Source organism: Bos grunniens, chromosome 2 (assembly GCF_055505025.1).
Source record: "Bos grunniens cultivar Pamir isolate PY7600 chromosome 2, Bosgru_T2T1.0, whole genome shotgun sequence".
Classification (NCBI taxonomy): domain Eukaryota; kingdom Metazoa; phylum Chordata; class Mammalia; order Artiodactyla; family Bovidae; genus Bos; species Bos grunniens.
In genome coordinates this window covers 15307526-15325107 of record NC_141166.1, presented here as the reverse complement: position 1 = coordinate 15325107, position 17582 = coordinate 15307526, and the positions used below count along the sequence as shown (strand labels likewise).

The 17582-nt window shown below is 44.1% G+C and overlaps 1 protein-coding gene and 1 long non-coding RNA gene across 3 annotated transcripts in view; one reads left to right on the top strand and one right to left on the bottom strand.

Annotated features, from left to right (window-relative positions):
- Positions 1-6090, bottom strand: part of KHDRBS1 (KH RNA binding domain containing, signal transduction associated 1) — a 33326-nt gene extending 27236 nt beyond the window's left edge. For both annotated transcript variants that reach the window (XR_015139530.1, XM_086334026.1), the window contains exon 1: positions 5561-6090. Coding sequence is in view for 1 of the 2 variants with exons in the window: in XM_086334026.1 (XP_086190152.1) it covers positions 5561-5942 (382 nt within the window). In the remaining variant the exon portion in view is untranslated. The remainder of the gene's footprint in view (positions 1-5560) is intronic.
- A 339-nt stretch (positions 6091-6429) lies between these two features.
- LOC147377592 (uncharacterized) lies at positions 6430-11873 on the top strand. Its single transcript, XR_015139589.1, has 2 exons — positions 6430-6917; positions 9437-11873. It is a non-coding gene; the product is annotated as an uncharacterized LOC147377592 (long non-coding RNA).
- The last annotated feature ends 5709 nt before the right edge of the window (positions 11874-17582 follow it).

Sequence of the window (17582 nt, the reverse complement as noted above, 5' to 3'; positions counted from 1 at the left end):
AGGTTTCCTATGAATGTGAATTCTAATTTTTCTGGGATAAATGCCCACAAGTGTAATTGCTGAGTCGTATGGTAAACACATGTTAAGTTTTGTTAAAAACTGTTTTATCTGAAATTTATTCATGCTAACAACATTTTAATTTTTCTGGTATTACATGTTCCATAAAAACAATATTGTACCACATGGATAAAGCCTTATGGGATTGACCTTTTCATATAACATTAGATTTCTAAGATCTCTCCATGTTGTGGCATTCAGCTATAGTTTTCATTTTCACTGCTGTATTTCATTTTGAAAACTTCTCAGTATCCAATCAATGATGAAATAAGGTACACCATTTTATTACTGAGGCATTCACGAATAAAAGTTTGAGCATATTCCCAATACATTCCTATTTTCCTAGATAAAACAACCATGAAGTTGTTGCAAATGGTAAATGCTGCCTCTTTCTTTCCTAGTATTTATATTCATACCTACAAAGACATCCCTCAGTGTCCCAAGAAGACTGGTCCCAGGACCACACCCCCATACCAAAATAAGCGGATTTCAAGTACCTTGTATAAAATGACAAAGTACTTGTAGATAACCTACACACACCCCCTTGTGTACTTCAAATTATAACGTCTAATACAATGTAAATAGTTGGAAATACAAGGTAAACCACTGCAAAGCCAATTCAAGTTTTGTTCTTTGGAAATTGTGGAATCCCCCTACCCCTGAATATTTCTGATTCACTGTTGGTTGAATTCACATACATGAAGAAACTGTGGATATAGACAGCCATTATTTGGTCTATATAGGTCCTCTTCAATTCCACTTCTCGGGTTTAATAGGTCTTGCCAGAGGTCTGTACAATCATAGCTACAGTTTTTCTAGTTGTCATGTACAGATGTGAGAGTTGGACCATGAAAAAGGCTGCGTGCCGAAGAAATGATGCTTTCAAATTACGGTGCTGGAGAAGACACTTGAGAGCCTCTTGGAATGCAAGGAGATTATATCAGTCAATCCTAAAGGAAATCAGCCCTGAATTCACTGGAAGGACTTTCGGTGAAGCTCCAATATTTGACCACCTGATGTAAAGAGCTGACTCACTGGAAAAATTCCTGATGCTGGGAAAGACTGAGGGCAGGAGAAGGGGGTGACAGAGGATGAGATGGTTGGATAGCCTCACCAACTCAATGGATGTGAGTTTGAGTAAACTCGAGAGATAGTGAAGGATAGGGAAGCCTGGCTGACTGCAGTCCATGGGGTCACAAAGAATCGGACATGACTTAGATGTATTTAAATACATAAAAAAAAGATGTATTTCTATAGCACATTGTAAATAAAATACAGAAATTAACTATTTGAAATTTAAATAGGTTTTTGTTTGGAAATATTCTGAACTGACGTGTTTTTTTGGCCTTGCCATGCTGCATGCAGGATCTGTTTCCTAACCAGAGATCAAACCCATGCCCTCGGCAGTGGAAGCGTCGAGTCTTAACCACTGGACCACCAGGGAAGTCCCTGCACTGAGTGCTTATGGAAAATGAACTGCTGAGTATCCTTTCAAGATCATCTGGGGATTGTTAATCTATTCAAAATGTTTACTTATTCCTGAGTCATTTATACTGACTTGTACTTTCCCAGTTATAAAAAGTAGAAAAAGAACAGTGATATATATAAAAACATCTTATGTTTATTATATAAGTATTTAACACAAATACTATGATAAATTATTTGTTTCAGAAAACAAGCATGGGTACCCTCAAAGTCCTTGTACTTCTGCAAACGCATTTAATTGTCATCATAGTTGATTATCAATTTGGCTAATATAGAAGTCTATATTCAAAATCAAAATCCTTCAGAATTGTGTTGATATTTTTCCATCATGCAATGAACATGAATATTCATTCACCAACTATTTAGTAAGAAGCCACTTTGTGCAGTACTCTTAAAGGAACAGAAGACACAGCTGTGAACAAAGCAGACAAAAGATCCCTGCCCTGGTAGAGCTGACATTCTGGTCATAAAGAGGGGGTAGCCAACAAGCAAACACATTAACTACAACATATGGTGCATCAGATGCTGATAAGTACAAAATAAGGTTAAGCTGGGAAAGGGAGAGGGAGGGCTGGGAAGGCCAGAATGGTCTGGTTCTTGTGGCACCTCTTGGGAAACGGGCAGAGCTGCCTGGAGGAGTCACAGTCTCAAGTGCTATGCTCTCTGGGTTTCCTCCTCCTTCTATGTCTTGGTCTCGTTACCTTCACTGATCTGTTGGCTAGACTATGATGTGTTCAGATTTTCTTTTAATATTTTAGCACACATAAATTTTTTTGTGTACAATTTGTTGCAGGCACTATAGTGAGGGATGGGGGAGTGGTGAGCAAAGAGGTTTAGGTGTGAGGATCCAGACTTAGACTGACTTCAAATCTTCCTTATGAAGTTTATTGATTTTGTTACCTTAGGCAAATTATTTAATCTGCTTGTCTTGGTTTCCTCATATGTAGAAATAAACATAAGAGTAATAAGAGTAACTTCCTCTTAGTAAGGTTAATAGTTGATGTAAAGTGCTCAGACCAGTGTCCAGCATCCAGCATAGTGTTAGTCGTATTTTTCCTACACGTATCCTCATCACAGAGTTTAACTACTATTGTCTTCTCAGTCTCATTTCCTCACAATTGGTCAACTTTACTACAATCCCTTTTCCAGATCATTCAAAAATATCTTAAATTAACTATACTCAACTTAAAAAAACCTTAAAAGCTGGGTCCAACATATATCAACATTTATCCATGCTAAGAGTCTTCCTGGGTAGCTCAGCTGGTAAACAATCTGCCTACAATGCAGGAGACCCAGGTTCAATTCCTGGGTCTGGAGGTTCCCCTGGAAAAGGGATAGGCTACCCACTCCAGTATTTTTGGGTTTCCCTGCTGGCTCAAATAGTAAACAATCTGCCTGCAATGCGGGAGATCTGGGTTCGATCCCTGGGTTGGGAAGATCCCTAGAGGCAGGCATGGCAACCCACTCCAGTATTCTTGCCTGGAGAATCCCCATGGACAGAGGAGCCTGGCGGGCTATAGTCCATGGAGTTGCAAAGAGTTGGACATGACTAAACCACTAAGCACAGCACACTCATACTGAGAAGTATTCACGTTTCCCAAGTCAGCTCTCTCAATGAGCCAGCATTACCTCAACCCCCTTTCTCTAATTAAAATTCAATTTGGTTAAAGAAAAAAAGACATAAAAAAAGCTTTGGACCTCTCCAGTGGTCCAGTGGTTAAGAATCCATCCTGCAATGCAGGGGACCTAGGTTTGATACATGGCCCTGGGGTCTAAGATCCCACATGCCACAAAGTAATGAAGCTTATCGGTGGAAACTAAGACCTGACACAGTCAAATAAATAAATTATATATATTTTTTAAAAAGTGAGAGGAAAAAAAGCTCAAATTAAAAAAAAAAATTAAAGCACGCTCTCTTGTGACAAAAGTTAAGCAGTAAGAGAACGGTGAAAATTTTATGTTAACTTATAAGGATCAGGCTTTCCTGGTGGCTCATATGGTAAAGAATCTGCCTGCAATGCAGAAGACCTGGGTTCGATCCCTGGGTAAGGAAGATTCCCCTGGAGGAGGGCATGGCAACCCACTCCAGTATTCTAGCCTGGAGAATCCCATGGACAGAGGAGCATGGTAAACTACTGTCCATGGGGTCACAAAGAGTCGAACATGACTGAGCAACTAACACCTTCACTATAAGGATTAAGTTTTTGATAGCTACTCTAAGAAATCGTATTTTACTTAAAAGACTAGACTAGCACTGGACACCTGATGTGCGCAGAATGGCAAGAAAAATTTTGTGTTTTCATCCTAACTGTGTACCACAAATTTACAACTAGGAGAAAATTGGTGGCAAGTTATTAGCTAATGATTATAGGTCAAAAGGAACTGTGCCAGAGCTTTTTATACAACATTTAATCCTCACAATTCACCACCCCACTTTACAGATGAGCTTAGTGAGATTCAGAAAGTTTCCCAAGAGTAGATGACTAGTCAAGAGCTAGAATTTCAAACCCAAGTCAACACCTTACAGTTTTAAAGTTTGTTATTTTATTCTCACACATTTAATCTGGACTGTTTGAAGACGCAAAATAAAAATAAGACCCATAAACTTTTACCATTGTCTGAAGTTCTTGAACCTACACGTACTTGCTTTCAAACAACTGGTATTTGCTATATGCAAGACAATATGAAAAACATAAAGATTAAAAAAATCTTTCCTTGCCCTCAAAGAGTTTGCCAGAAGAACACAATGAACAGTAATGTTTCAAACAATCTGACTGTGTTAGAGAAGAGCAAAGCACAGAGTTGAAACCGTAAGCAGTTTATTTAAATGTTATTCTTGAATGTCTCGGGCTTTGTTTACTGTTTAAAAGTAAAGGTCTCTGATGTTGGGAGATAGAGAACAAACGCAGGGGAAAAGGTATTTTCATATGGGGCCTGTCCATTATTTCAATCCTGCCAAAGGGTCCAACTACTCACTCAGTGTTGGAAGGTTTTGAATTTTTATTTGGTTATAAAATTTAGGTATCATAAGACACTCTTATTATACCGTTTTAACAAGAAGAGAGAGCAAAATAGGCGGCTTTCGGGAGAAATCAGAGCGACTAGATGATGGCTAGTTTTGAGCAAAAAAGGAGCGCTAGTCTACAGACAGAGAACAAAGACTACTATTCCTTATCTGTTTCACTACTGAAAAGAGCAGGGGAGGAGGCCACGCAAACTTCTGTTAATTTTTTCCCCCATCTGATTGGGAATGCCACGCAAACCATCCTTAACCTCTATCACCCCTTCACCATCTCTAGGTTTATTTTTTTTCCCCTTTCTTGAATGCACAACACACATTATAAAATAAAGGGATCCAAAACGTCTGGCTCGGCAGAAATGACCATCTTATTGCCGAGATCGGAAATATAATTCGGAAAACCTCAAGCTCGGATTCCCACAGGTTGCTCCTGCCTCCAAGCAACTCAAGCTCCAGTTACCGCTAAGTCCGATCGGCCCCTGCGGCCGCGGCGCGCTGGACAGGGCACCCCAGTCTCACCCCATCTCACCTCGTCCCCCGCCCCCACTCACGGTCCCTCCGGGCTCAGGCTGCCTTCACCTCCTACACTCTCAGTTGAGGCGCCGACCGCCACCCGCGATCAAACAAGCTTCCCCTTTGGGGGAAGGGGGAGATGAAGGTTCCTTTCTGGAAGAATCTGAGCACTCGGAGCGCAGGGCAGCTGTAAGAGGGGAGGCGGAAGGGTCGGCCAAAGGGGCGGGGAACGCGGCATTTATCCATCAAGATCTTTGCGCTAAGAGATCGCCAAGTTCCCTCCGGGCCTCCACTGCAGCCTAGAAATTCTCCCTCGCACTCTGGGCCGGGATGGGAACGTGGGATCTTAAGCTTCCGAAGATGAGGATGAGAGGAGTCCACGACTGCCTGCGTCCTCAGGGAACGGGAAGCAAGAGGAACAAAGCCGCTACCACCCATGCCCCCGGGTGGCCGGGCGACCCAGAGGGACCCCAGAGGCCCGCTTACCTGCCGTCAGCAACTGCATGGCGTGAGTGAAGGACGGGTCGAGCGAGTCCTTCTCGGCCATGAGTTCGGGCAGATACTTGTTCTCTGGCTCCATCTTGACGGAGGCAGTGGCTGAGGGGGGCAGTAGAGGGGTCGGCGCTGGACCGCCCACTGTCGCGTCGGGACCGGTGGCCGAGGGCGGCAGCAGCGGTGGCGGCTGCGTGGCGGGCGAGGCCCGGGCACCCCCGCGAGACCCTCCTCCGCCTCCCCGGGACCGGTGAGGCAGCGGCGGCTGCCGAGGGGGCGCCTGACGCACAGAGGGGTGGGCACCTGAGGGGTCCATGGAGCCGCTGCGGCCCGAGGACCGGCTCATGCGCGCGGCGGGGTCGTCCCGGCGCTGCATTGGGAAAGATGTGCGATTAAGGGATCGAGGAAGCGACGCGGTAGCGGCGGAGGCCCGAGCGGCGGCGGCCCGAGCGGCGGTTGGCGGGGGTGGGAGAGCGGGAGCGATAGCGACCGAAGCCGACCCGAGCGACCCAGCAAAAGAGAGCACCGGAAATGAGGCGGCGCGCGTGCGCAGCCAGCCACCGGCACCGCCCTTGGGTCTCTCCGCGGAGAACAAAGTCCCCGGTCGGGCCACGGCGCCTGCGCACCGCCGCGGAGTCCGAAGAAGTCGCCTCCCCGCTCCCCTTTTTCCCTCTGAGCCCTCCAGGCCTGGTACTTGTGCGCGTGCGCGGGAGGCCGCGGGCTCCGTTCGTTTCTTTTCCACGTGACTCGGCGTTAGCGGGACACGTGTCTCCTCCCTTTTCTGGCCGAGCGCACGGAGGGGGCGGGGGCTGTGGAATGTCTTTGTCTGCGCGCGAGCCCGCGGAGTGTGGGGCGGGAGACCTGTTACTCGCTGGGCCACGCCTCCAACGGCTGAGCTGGGGGGGGGGGGGGGACCCGGGGGGGATGCCTGTACTCAGTCGGGTGGGTCGGGGTGGGGGGTGGTTACTGAAGAATGAAAGGAGACCCTCCCGGGGGATGCGGGAGGGGAAGGAGAGATAATTGGGGCTGACTGGGCAGAAGGAGACGAGGGTGAGAGGGACAGGGAGATTAGAGTGAAGAAGGAACGACTAAGGGAGAGTCTGACGTAGGGTTGAGGGGTGGAGATGCGGCCAGACTTGGAGGGGGCCATTGAGGAAGGATTGGTCAGTGGAAAGACTGAAGGCTATTGGAGGAGTTAAACTAAGAGGGAGGGTTCAGATCGGAGACCTGATATCCAGCCAGGAAAAGGGCCCCAGACCGAAGCAGGGAATCGAAGAAGTCGTGTCCTGTCGTTTCCAGTATAGTAGGTTCTTAGACATACCCGTTGTTGATCAGAGAAGTCGTCTGAAAGGTGAAGCATTTTAACTTTCTGCATATAGTACTGCTTTCTGCAGATTGTGTTTCACAAAAAAAAAGTGGGGTAGAGGCCAGCTCTTTAATCTGTGATGGTTGCATCATTCGGGTGGCTTCTTCTGCTGATGTGAGTGCTAATCCTCCTGCTGTAAATCATCTTTCCACACTTGCTCAAAGAGATAGACCCTTAGCACAGCTCTCAAAGCCAAGGTATTATAGTGGACAGTCTCCCACAGCGTACTCCTTATCCTGGGGTGCTATATGCAGATGAAGGCTAGGTCTTTACTTTCCATAAACTCTAACACTTGGTACCTTCTCTAACCCTTCCCCCACAGATTTTTTTTTGCTTCTCTCATTCGAAGCATTTGCTCTCATCCCTTTTCCTTCTGGATCTGTTGCCCTAATAAGCCCACGCTTTCCAAAAGCATTTCTGGAAATTGTCTTCTGGGTGCCTAAAAACTGCTGATTTTTAGATTTGAAACTTAGAAGCCTTCAGCTTAGGGAACATTAGGGCTTGGCTGCCTTCTTGGGGGTAGGGAGATAAATCACCAGCAGGAATGAGAACAAAACAAAATCTCCATAAATTATCACACTTGTATCTCCAGTGTCTAGGCAGTACATTACTTTGAGGTCACATAGATAGTTTATAATCAAGGAGGAGGAAAAAAGAAAGGAATGTTTTTGGATAATTGTAATGAAGACTGTAATGTGACAAATGCCCAAAGATAAATAAATATCAGGTGGGATTAGAGTTCAAAGTGGAAGTTAGATTTCAGCCAGGGGAGAATGAATTCCAAGCAAAGTGTGAATACATGAACAGAGATGAGAATGTCACAGATGTGTTTAAGGTATGGGAGTAATCCATTTGTGGACTGTGGAAAAATAGTGAGTTGAGAGAGCGAGTGTATGGAGGAGGGGAAAGGGAGTGAAGAGGATTTATAGCTCCCTTGCGATTAATTTCTGCTGTTGTCCTTGAAATTCCTGCTTGGGTGGTGGTGTTACAAATGTCCGAAGTGTCCTTGCTCTGTAATGAGATGCTCAGCTGGAGGTACCTTGAGCTGAGGCTAATAAAACTTTGATAAAGAAGTGTCTGAGAAGGCGCTGGGTAGTGGTATCTGTGGGTTTCTAGACTAGACTCAACATTTTGGGAGGCTGTCAGACCTTTACTTACTTTGTCGAAAGGTGGGGTTGAAGAGAAGTTTGAACCTTCCTAGCGAGATACAAAAACAGTTATCTCTGAGGTAATATGTTGTGACCCTGCAGTGTGTTCACCAAGTAGGCGAAGCAACAGCCTTCTGTTTGGGGGTCGGGGTGGGGTCTTCCCTGGGGTCAGGGAAGAGTAATTCCTGTCCTGAAAGACTGGAGGTCTGGATTTCATTTTGTGTGGTCCACGATATACTGTGCCCCACCTTCACCTGAAGGTATTAACAGCATGGCCTTGTGAAGAAACTGACTTTGGAGTGAGGCAGACAAATTCAAAGCCAGCTATGCCTTGTTCTTGCTGTATACCATTAGTAAAACTATAACCTGTCTGAGCCTTAGTTTCTTCCTCTCTAAAGTTGAGTTGATGATATCTACCTTGCAGAGTTGTTGTGAGCATTAACAAATAACAGTGTAAACCTCCTGGGTTTATAAGCAGAATCAGGATAGTTGTTATTCCATTTAGCGCCTAGTGAAGATTTTTGGGTGTTTCCTGTTAGCTGTGGATCTGAAAGGCCTGTTCTCTAATCTGTCTCATTTTCACTGACTGTAGCTAGATTTTGTTTTGGAGGTGGGAGAGAGAAGTTTCTTCTACCCTGTTTCCTCTCTGCATTCAGTTTCTATGGTGTAGGATGCAAGATTAATTGAGAGCATTGTGATTCAGATGGAGTTAGGTCCGAATCTGGCTTACCTGCTGGATGATTGAGTGCATTACTTAAACTTCCTCAGCCTTGCTTTCTCCTCTTTGATAAACAAGGGGTCATAACAATACCTACCTTGGGGTTGTTAGGATTAAACAGATAGTGTTTGTAAAGCACTCAGCACGGGAACTGGCAATTAGTAGGTGCTTGATAAGCGATAGTGGCCATTGTTGTTATTTTACTGAGTACCTTATTGCTTGTTTTCACTTTCATGTGAGTCCCTAACAGAGGGGCTGGAAGGACTTTTTTTTTTTTTTTTTTTGCACGTAGCTGCTTGACTTGTGCTTGATCCATGAATGGAGGACCGGCAGGCCCCGTCTGCCTTCCCTGCTTTGCGGTCAGTTCCCAAGAGTTGAAGGGCTCCAGCCTGGAGCTCTCCAGCTCTCCCTGGGCCGGAGAGTTTCTCTTCTATCCATCTGTTTAAGCTTAAACATCTATGGTGCCAAATATGTGGAGGATATGGAAGGAGAAAGGGAGACCAAAATTCAATATTTAAAATTTTTCTAAGATTTAAAAAATTTTAAATTAGAGTATATTTGATTTGCAATGTTGTGTTAGTCTTGGGCACACAGTAAACTGAATCCATTATGCACATACATTATCCATTCTCTTTCAGATTCTTCTCCCATATAGGCCACCTACAGAATATGGAGTATGGAGTAGAGTTCCTTGTGCTATATAGTAGGTCCTTAAGACTCTACACATGGACATCACCAGATGGTCAACAGCGAAATCACATTGATTATATTCTTTGCAGCCAAAGATGGAAAAGCTCTATACAGTCAGCAAAAACAAGACTGGGAGCTGACTGTGGCTCAGATCATGAACTCCTTATTGCCAAATTCAGACTTAAATTGAAGAAAGTAGGGAAAACCACTAGACCATTCAGGCATGACCTAAATCAAATTCCTTATGATTCTACAGTGGAAATGAGAAATAGATTTAAGGGACTAGATCTAATAGATAGAGTGCCTGATGAACTATGGACGGAGGTTCACGACATTTTACAGGAGACAGGGATCAAGACCATCCCATGGAAAAGAAATGCAAAAAAGCAAAATGGCTGTCTGGGGAGGCCTTACAAATAGCTGTGAAAAGGAGAAAAGGAAAGATATAAGCATCTGAATGCAGAGTTCCAAAGAATAGCAAGAAGAGATAAGAAAGCCTTCCTCAGTGATCAATGCAAAGAAATAGAGGAAAACAAAAGAATGGGAAAGACTAGAGATCTTTTCAAGAAAATTAGAGATACCAAGGGAACGTTTCATGCAAAGATGGGCTCGATAAAGGACAGAAATTGTATGGACCTAACAAAAGCAGAAGATATTAAGAAGAGGTGGCAAGGATACGCAGAAGAACTATACAAAAAAGATCTTCACACGACCAAGATAATCACGGTGGTGTGATCACTGACCTAGAGCCAGACATCCTGGAATGTGAAGTCAAGTGGGCCTTAGAAAGCATCACTATGAACAAAGCTAGTGGAGGTGATGGAATTCCAGTGGAGCTATTTCAAATCCTGAAAGATGATGCTGTGAAAGTGCTGCACTCAATATGCCAGCAAATTTGGAAAACTCAGCAGTGGCCACAGGACTGGAAAAGGTCAGTTTTCATTCCAAAGAAATGCCTAAAGAAAGGCAATGCCAAAGAATGGTCAAACTACCACACAATTGCACTCATCTCACACACTAGTAAAGTAATGCTCAAAATTCTCCAAGCCAGGCTTCAGCAATACCTGAACCCTGAACTTCAAGATGTTCAAGCTGGTTTTAGAAAAGGCAGAGGAACCAAAGATCAAATTGCCAACATCTTCTGAATCATGGAAAAAGCAAGAGAGTTCCAGAAAAACATCTATTTCTGCTTTATTGACTATGCCAAAGCCTTTGACTGTGTGGATCACAATAATCTGTGGAAAATTCTGAAAGAGATGGGAATACCAGACCACCTGACCTGCCTCTTGAGAAATCTGTATGCAGGTCAGGAAGCAACAGTTAAACTGGACATGGAACAACAGACTGGTTCCAAATAGGAAAAGGAGTACGTCAAGGCTGTATATTGTCACCCTGTTTATTTAACTTATATGCAGAGTACATTATGAGAAATGCTGGGCTGGAAGAAGCACAAGCTGGAATCAAGATTGCCAGGAGAAATATCAATAACCTCAGATATGCAGATGACACCACCCTTATGGCAGAAAGTGAAGAACTAAAGAGCCTCTTGATGAAAGTGAAAGAGGAGAGTGAAAAGTTGGCTTAAAGCTCAACATTCAGAAAACGAAGATCATGGCATCCAGTCCATCATTTCATGGCAAATAGATGGGGAAACAGTGGAAACAGTGTCAGACTTTATTTTTTGGGGCTCCAAAATCACTGCAGATGGTGACTGCAGCCATGAAATTAAAAGACACTTACTCCTTGGAAGGAAAGTTATGACCAACCTAGATAGCATATTGAAAAGCAGAGACATTACTTTGCCAACAAAGGTCCATCTAGTCAAGGCTATGGTTTTTCCAGTGGTCATGTATGGATGTGAGAGTTGGACTGTGAAGAAGGCTGAGTGCTGAAGAATTGATGCTTTTGAAGTGTGTTGGAGAAGACTCTTGAGAGCCCCTTGGACTGCAAGGAGATCCAACCAGTTCATTCTGAAGGAGATCAGCCCTGGGATTTCTTTGGAAGGAATGATGCTAAAGCTGAAACTCCAGTACTTTGGCCACCTCATGTGAAGAGTTGACTCATTGGAAAAGACTCTGATGCTGGGAGGGGTTGGGGGCAGAAGGAGAAGGGGACGACAGAGAATGAGGTGGCTGGATGGCATCACTGACTCGATGGAGGTGAGTCTGAGTGAACTCCGGGAGTTGGTGATGGACAGGGAGGCCTGGCGTGCTGTGATTCATGGGGTCGCAAAGAGTCGGACACGACTGAGCGACTGAACTGAACTGAACTGATTATCTATTTTGTGTTTAGTAGTGTGTATATGTCAATTCCAATCTTCCAATTTATCCCTCCCCCGTCTAAGATTTTTTAATTATTATAAATCTATGCTTTGATTATTTAGCATCTCTGTGCTTCGTTTTTTCTTTTATACAATGGGGTTAAACTACACCTGCGACTTCCCTGGTGGTCCAACGGTTAGATTCTGTGTTTCTGCTGCAGGAGGCATGGGTTTGATTCCTAGTGGGGAGCTAAGATCCCACATACCTTGTGGTGCAGCCAAAAACAAAAGGGCAAACAAACAAAAAAAATACCCCTACTACCTACTTCATAGGGCTGTTTGAGGACTCAAAGAGCACATTTATACAAAGTAGAGTAATGCCCAGAAGATTACAAATGTCAAATAAATAGCACATTTTATTATAAAAATAATATGCTTCTAGTTTTAAGGAAAATCAACCATAAGAAAGGAAGAAAGTGAAAAGTAAAATTCCCCTTAAAACCTGGCCCATTCACTTGACTGTGCTTTTCTAAATATATCCACTATTCAGTGGTTGCTTATGTAAACGTCTAGACATTTTTAAGCATCTGTATGTGAGTCTGTCCTTTTTGTTTTAAACACAAACTGAAATATACTATATGAACAGTTTTTGACTTATTTTTAAATGAAATACTCTATTCAAATATCCCTTATCAGTATATGTAAATCTACTTCATTTCTCATGGTAGGATATTATTCCACCAAGTACTTCTCATTACCTTCTGATGGAAATGTAGGTTTTTCCAGCTTTTCAGTGTTACAAATGATACTGCAACGAACATCATCCTACAGAACATCTTTGTGCACTGATATCAATATACTCATGGCATAAATTCCTAGAAATGACACAATAAAACTGTACCTAGCAACATCCTCTTCTCCAACCTCCTCAATCAATTCTGGCTATTCTCGTCCCATAGTTTTTTTAAACCTGATTTTATTTTTTCATGGAAGAGCATTTCATTTTAAACATAGCAGTGTGTAATGTCAATCCCAAACTCATAGTCTTATCCCCCACTGCCAGTAACCATAAGCTAGTTCTCTATTTGTTTTGTAGATAAGTTCATTTGTATCTTTTTAAAGACTGCATATAAGCGATATTGTATGATATTTGTCTTTCTCTGTCGGACTTACTTTACTCAGTATGATAATCTCCAGGTCTACACATGTTGCTGCAAATGGCATTATTTCATTCTTTTTAATGGCGGAATAATATTCCATTGCATATATGCACTACATCTCCTTTATTTTCCTTCCTGTAGTTTTGGTCTTTGCCTCTGTGGTGTGGTGGATGAAAATGGCATGATGGCCAACACTGAATAAGAGTCCATGCCCTCAGGGAGCTTACTGTAGAGTGAAGAGGACAAATATGTAAATCAAGAGTTATCAGGCAGTGTGAAAAGTGCTTAATCACAAAGGACTATACCAAGGGCTGCTGGAATGCACAGGAAGGAGTGACTGGCCAACTGCCAACATAAATGAGGGAAGGTGAGATTTGGATGAAAGTTGCCAGGTGAAGTGGGGGCAGGGCATTTTAAATGTTGGGAGTTCAGACCTGGGTCCTGTGCCTAATATCCATACTCCATGATCTGGAATTTAGATCTCTAACCCAAACTTCTGTGTTCCAAATGCAGATAGCCAATTGCATCCTGTTACATCCCCCTATTGATGTCCCAGAGACCCATCAAACTCACCATGTCCCCAGTAGAACTCACACTTGCAGCACTAGCAGTGCTGCTTCAGGGCTCAGATGACTTGAGAAACTAACTCCTTCAATTAGACCCAGGCTTGCTCCAGCACTTGAGAGCATCATGTGCCAGCAACACTTAAGGAGGAATCCACTTCCAGGGCCAGGCTGCTTGTTTGCCTCACTCTAGTCCAGGGGTGCTGTTAGCATTCCTACAGAAGGCACCCTTCCTGGGGTCAGTGGGCAGGGACAAAGGGGGTCAGTGTGGGGCTGATGTGCCCAATGACTTGGCCCCAACACTTAGTCTGACAGTCGCTTATGAAAAGTCCCTAGAAGTGTCCCCAAGATACTTGAAGGGAAATTTGTAGGGGGAACAACAGGAACTTGGAATGATTAGTGTTCGTATGGCTTTGTTTGAGTTCACAGGGTTATGAGGCCTGTGTAATATTTGGATTATAATAATTTTTTATGCCTGTCCCCCTTGTGTGCAGGAACTATTTCTGTCTTTATATATAGACAGAGGCTGGAACAAAACAGGCATTTGATAAACGTGTCTTGCTAAACTCTCTTTCTCCCCGTTGCTTTCACCACCAGCCTGCTTCTCCTCCCAAGTTCCCTGTCTTAGGGACTAGCACCCCCAAACTCACCACAAAGCCAGGAATCTGAGAGTCATCTTTAACTTCTCTCTATTGCCTCACTGCTCTATGCCCACCCTATGAAATCCATGCCTGAACCTTTTTGTTGTTTACTTCATAAATATTGCCTCTCTGTGTTTCTCTGTCTCCACTACCTGTGTCTCCATCTTAGGTGCCATAATACCTCACCTGAACTTCTGCAACCTCTGAACTGGTCCCCAACTTCTCCTTTTGCTCCTACCCCTCTTCTCTATTTCTCTACCCAGAAGCCAGCGTAGTGTTTTCCAGATGTAAATCTGATCATGTCTGTCTATCTCACACACATACAAACATCCTTAGTTAAACCTCTTCAGTGGCTTGCCACTGTCCTTAGAATAAAGACCAGAACCCTCACCACGTCTGATCCAGCCCTGCCTGCATGGTGAGCCCTGCCTGGCTTTCCTGCTTCATTTCATGCCATTCTTCTCCTCAGTTCCTGTGCTTGGCAACCCAGCTCTTTTTCAATTCCTCAAGCAAGCCAGACTAAGGCCTCCCCCAGACTGCACACTTTCTGGTTCCTTTGCCTAAACTCCAAATATGTCTTTCCTCCCCTCAGTCAAGTTCCCCTGCCTCTGCCTCTTTTCATTGTTGTTGTTGTTTAGTCGCTAAGTTGTGTCCAATTCTTTGTGACCCCAAGGGCTATAGCCTGCCAGGCTCCTCTGTCCATAGGATTTCCTAGGCAAGAATACTGGAATGGGTTGCCATTTCCTTCTCCAGGAGATCTTCCTGACCCAGGGATTAAACCTGTGGCTCCTGCTTGGCAGGAGGATTCTTGACCCCTGAGCCACCAGGGAAGCTAATTCTTATCTATCCTTCAGACTTATGAAGAATGTCATTTCTTCAGAGAAACCTTTCCAGATCCCCAGGGCCAATCAGGCTAGCTTTCACTGTTACATGTTCTCAGGGCTTCATTCCTAACACTTACCACATTTTAAATTTACTTCTTCATGTGATTGTTTGAGGAACATCTACCTCTGCCAGTTGAATGTAAGGCCTATTCAGGCAGGAGATTTATCTGTGGGGCTTACACTTATGTCCCCAGCAACCGGCACATACTGGATTGGCTGAGTTGGCTGATCAACAAAGAGTGGTTGGCTCAGTGACTAAAGAAATAGGAACAGCACATACAGAGATATGAAAGCATTACAAAGCTTGGCATGGGGCCCTGGCAAGTCACATGGTATGATCTAGACTGGGGTCTAGGGAGGTGCATGGAAAATAGCAGGAGATGTTGTAGGCCCCGAAGTTAGTCCATGTTTTGATGCTCAAGTAAGGAAATAGAAGGTTCATGGGGAGCATCAGGGTCAGAGCATCAAAGATGAAGAGCAGAGAAGAAAACCATTGGCTCACAAGCCATATTTGGCCTGTGCATATGTTTTAATTGGCTTGCCTAACTTAAAAATAGCAAATAGAAGGGGGAAAAGTAGAAGCAATGACAAATTTGATTTTCTTGGGCTCCAAAGCCACTGCGGACAGTGACTGCAGCTGTGAGATTAAAAGGCACTTGCTCCTTGAAAGGAAAGCTATGACAAACCTAGACAGTACATTAAGAGGCAGAGACATCAATTTGTCAGTGAAGGTTTGTATAGTCCAAGCTATGGTTTTCCAGTAGTCATATACAGATGTGAGACTTAGACCGTAAAGAAGGCTGAGAGCCCAAGAACTGATGCTTTCAAATTGTGGTGTTGGAGAAGACTCTCAAGAGTCCCTTGGACTGCAAGGTGATCAAACAAGTCAATTCTAAAAGAAATGAACCCTGAATATTCATTGGAAGGACTGATGCTGAAGCTCTAATACTTTGGCCATCTGATGCAAAGAGCTGAATCATTGGAAAAGACCCTGGTGCTGGGAAGGATTGAAGACAAAAGGAAAAGAAGACAGCATAGGATGAGATGGTTAGATAGCATCCTTGACTCAATGCACATGAATTTGAGCAAACTCCAGGAGATAGTGGAGGACAGAGAAGCCTGGCATGCTACAACCCATGGGGGTCACAAAGAGTCAGATGTGGCTTAAAGACTGAATGACAACAACTTAAAAAAATTTCTCAAAACATCAGCTGTTCTAGGAACAATGGGTTTGTACTCCTGCAAGCAGTAATTAGTTTCCACCTTTAAAGGGCATTGCCTCTAACTCCCTGGGCCTTTTCCTACCAGCCTGACTCTCTAAGCATTTAAGTTGTGACCCAGTTTTAGAGGGATCATTCCAGTAGGGGAATGGAAGAGGAGGGTGGAGAGTGGATAGGGGAGGGCAATGGCAGTGGGAGGAACCCAGGGAGTGGAGGGAGTTCATGTTAAACTTGGAGACACTGAAGCCAAAGGGACCCTACATCTGGACTCAGTCAGTTGAGCTCAGGCTTAGGGTTGGGGAGGAGAATAAGCTTTAGATGCTAGGGCTCTCCTTCCGCCATTAGAGGCTTTGTTTGGATTAAGTGTGCATTAGTGTTAGTCACTCCATCATGTCTGACTCTGTGATCCCATGAACAGTATCCTACCAGGCTTCTCTGTCCATGGAATTCTTCAGGCAAGAATACCGGAGGGGGTTGCCATTCCCTTCTCCAGGTAATCTTCCTAACCCAGGGATCAAACCCAGGTCTCTGCATTGCAGACAGGTTCTTTACCAACTGAGCCAGCAGGAAAGCCCATTGTTTAGATTCAGTTTAGTTCAGTTCAGTTGCTCAGTCATGTCTGACTCTTTGCGACCCCATGGACGGCAGCACGTCAGGCTTCCCTGTCCATCACCAACTCCTGGAGCTTACTCAAATTCATGCCCACTGAGTCGGTGATGCCATCCAACCATCTCGCCCTCTGTTGTCCCCTTCTCCTCCCGCCTTCAATTATTCCTAGCATCAGGGTCTTTTCAAATGAGTTAGTTCTTCACATCAGGTGGCCAAAGTATTGGAGTTTCAGCTTCAGCATCCGTCCTTCCAATGAATATTCAGGACTGATCTCCTCTAGGATGGACTGGTTGGATCTCCTTGCTGCCCAGGGGACTCTCAAGGGTCTTCTCCAACACTTCAGTTCAAAAGCATCAATTCTTTGGCGCTCAGCTTTCTTTATAGTCCAACTCTCACATCCATACATGACTACTGGAAAAACCAAAGCTTTGACTAGACAAACCTTTGTTGGCAAATTAATGTCTCTGCTTTTTAATATGGTGTCTAGGTTGGTCATAACTTTTCTTCAAAGGAGCAAGTGTCTTTTAATTTCATGTCTGCAGTCACCATCTGCAGTGATTTTGGAGCCCCCCCAAATAAAGTCTGTCCCTGTTTCCATTGTTTCCCCATCTATTTGCCATGAAGTGATGGGACCAGATGCCATGATCTTAGTTTTCTGAATGTTGAGTTTTTTTTTTTTTAACTTTTATTTTATTTTTAAACTTTACAATATTGTATTAGTTTTGCCAAATATCGAAATGAATCTGCCACAGGTATA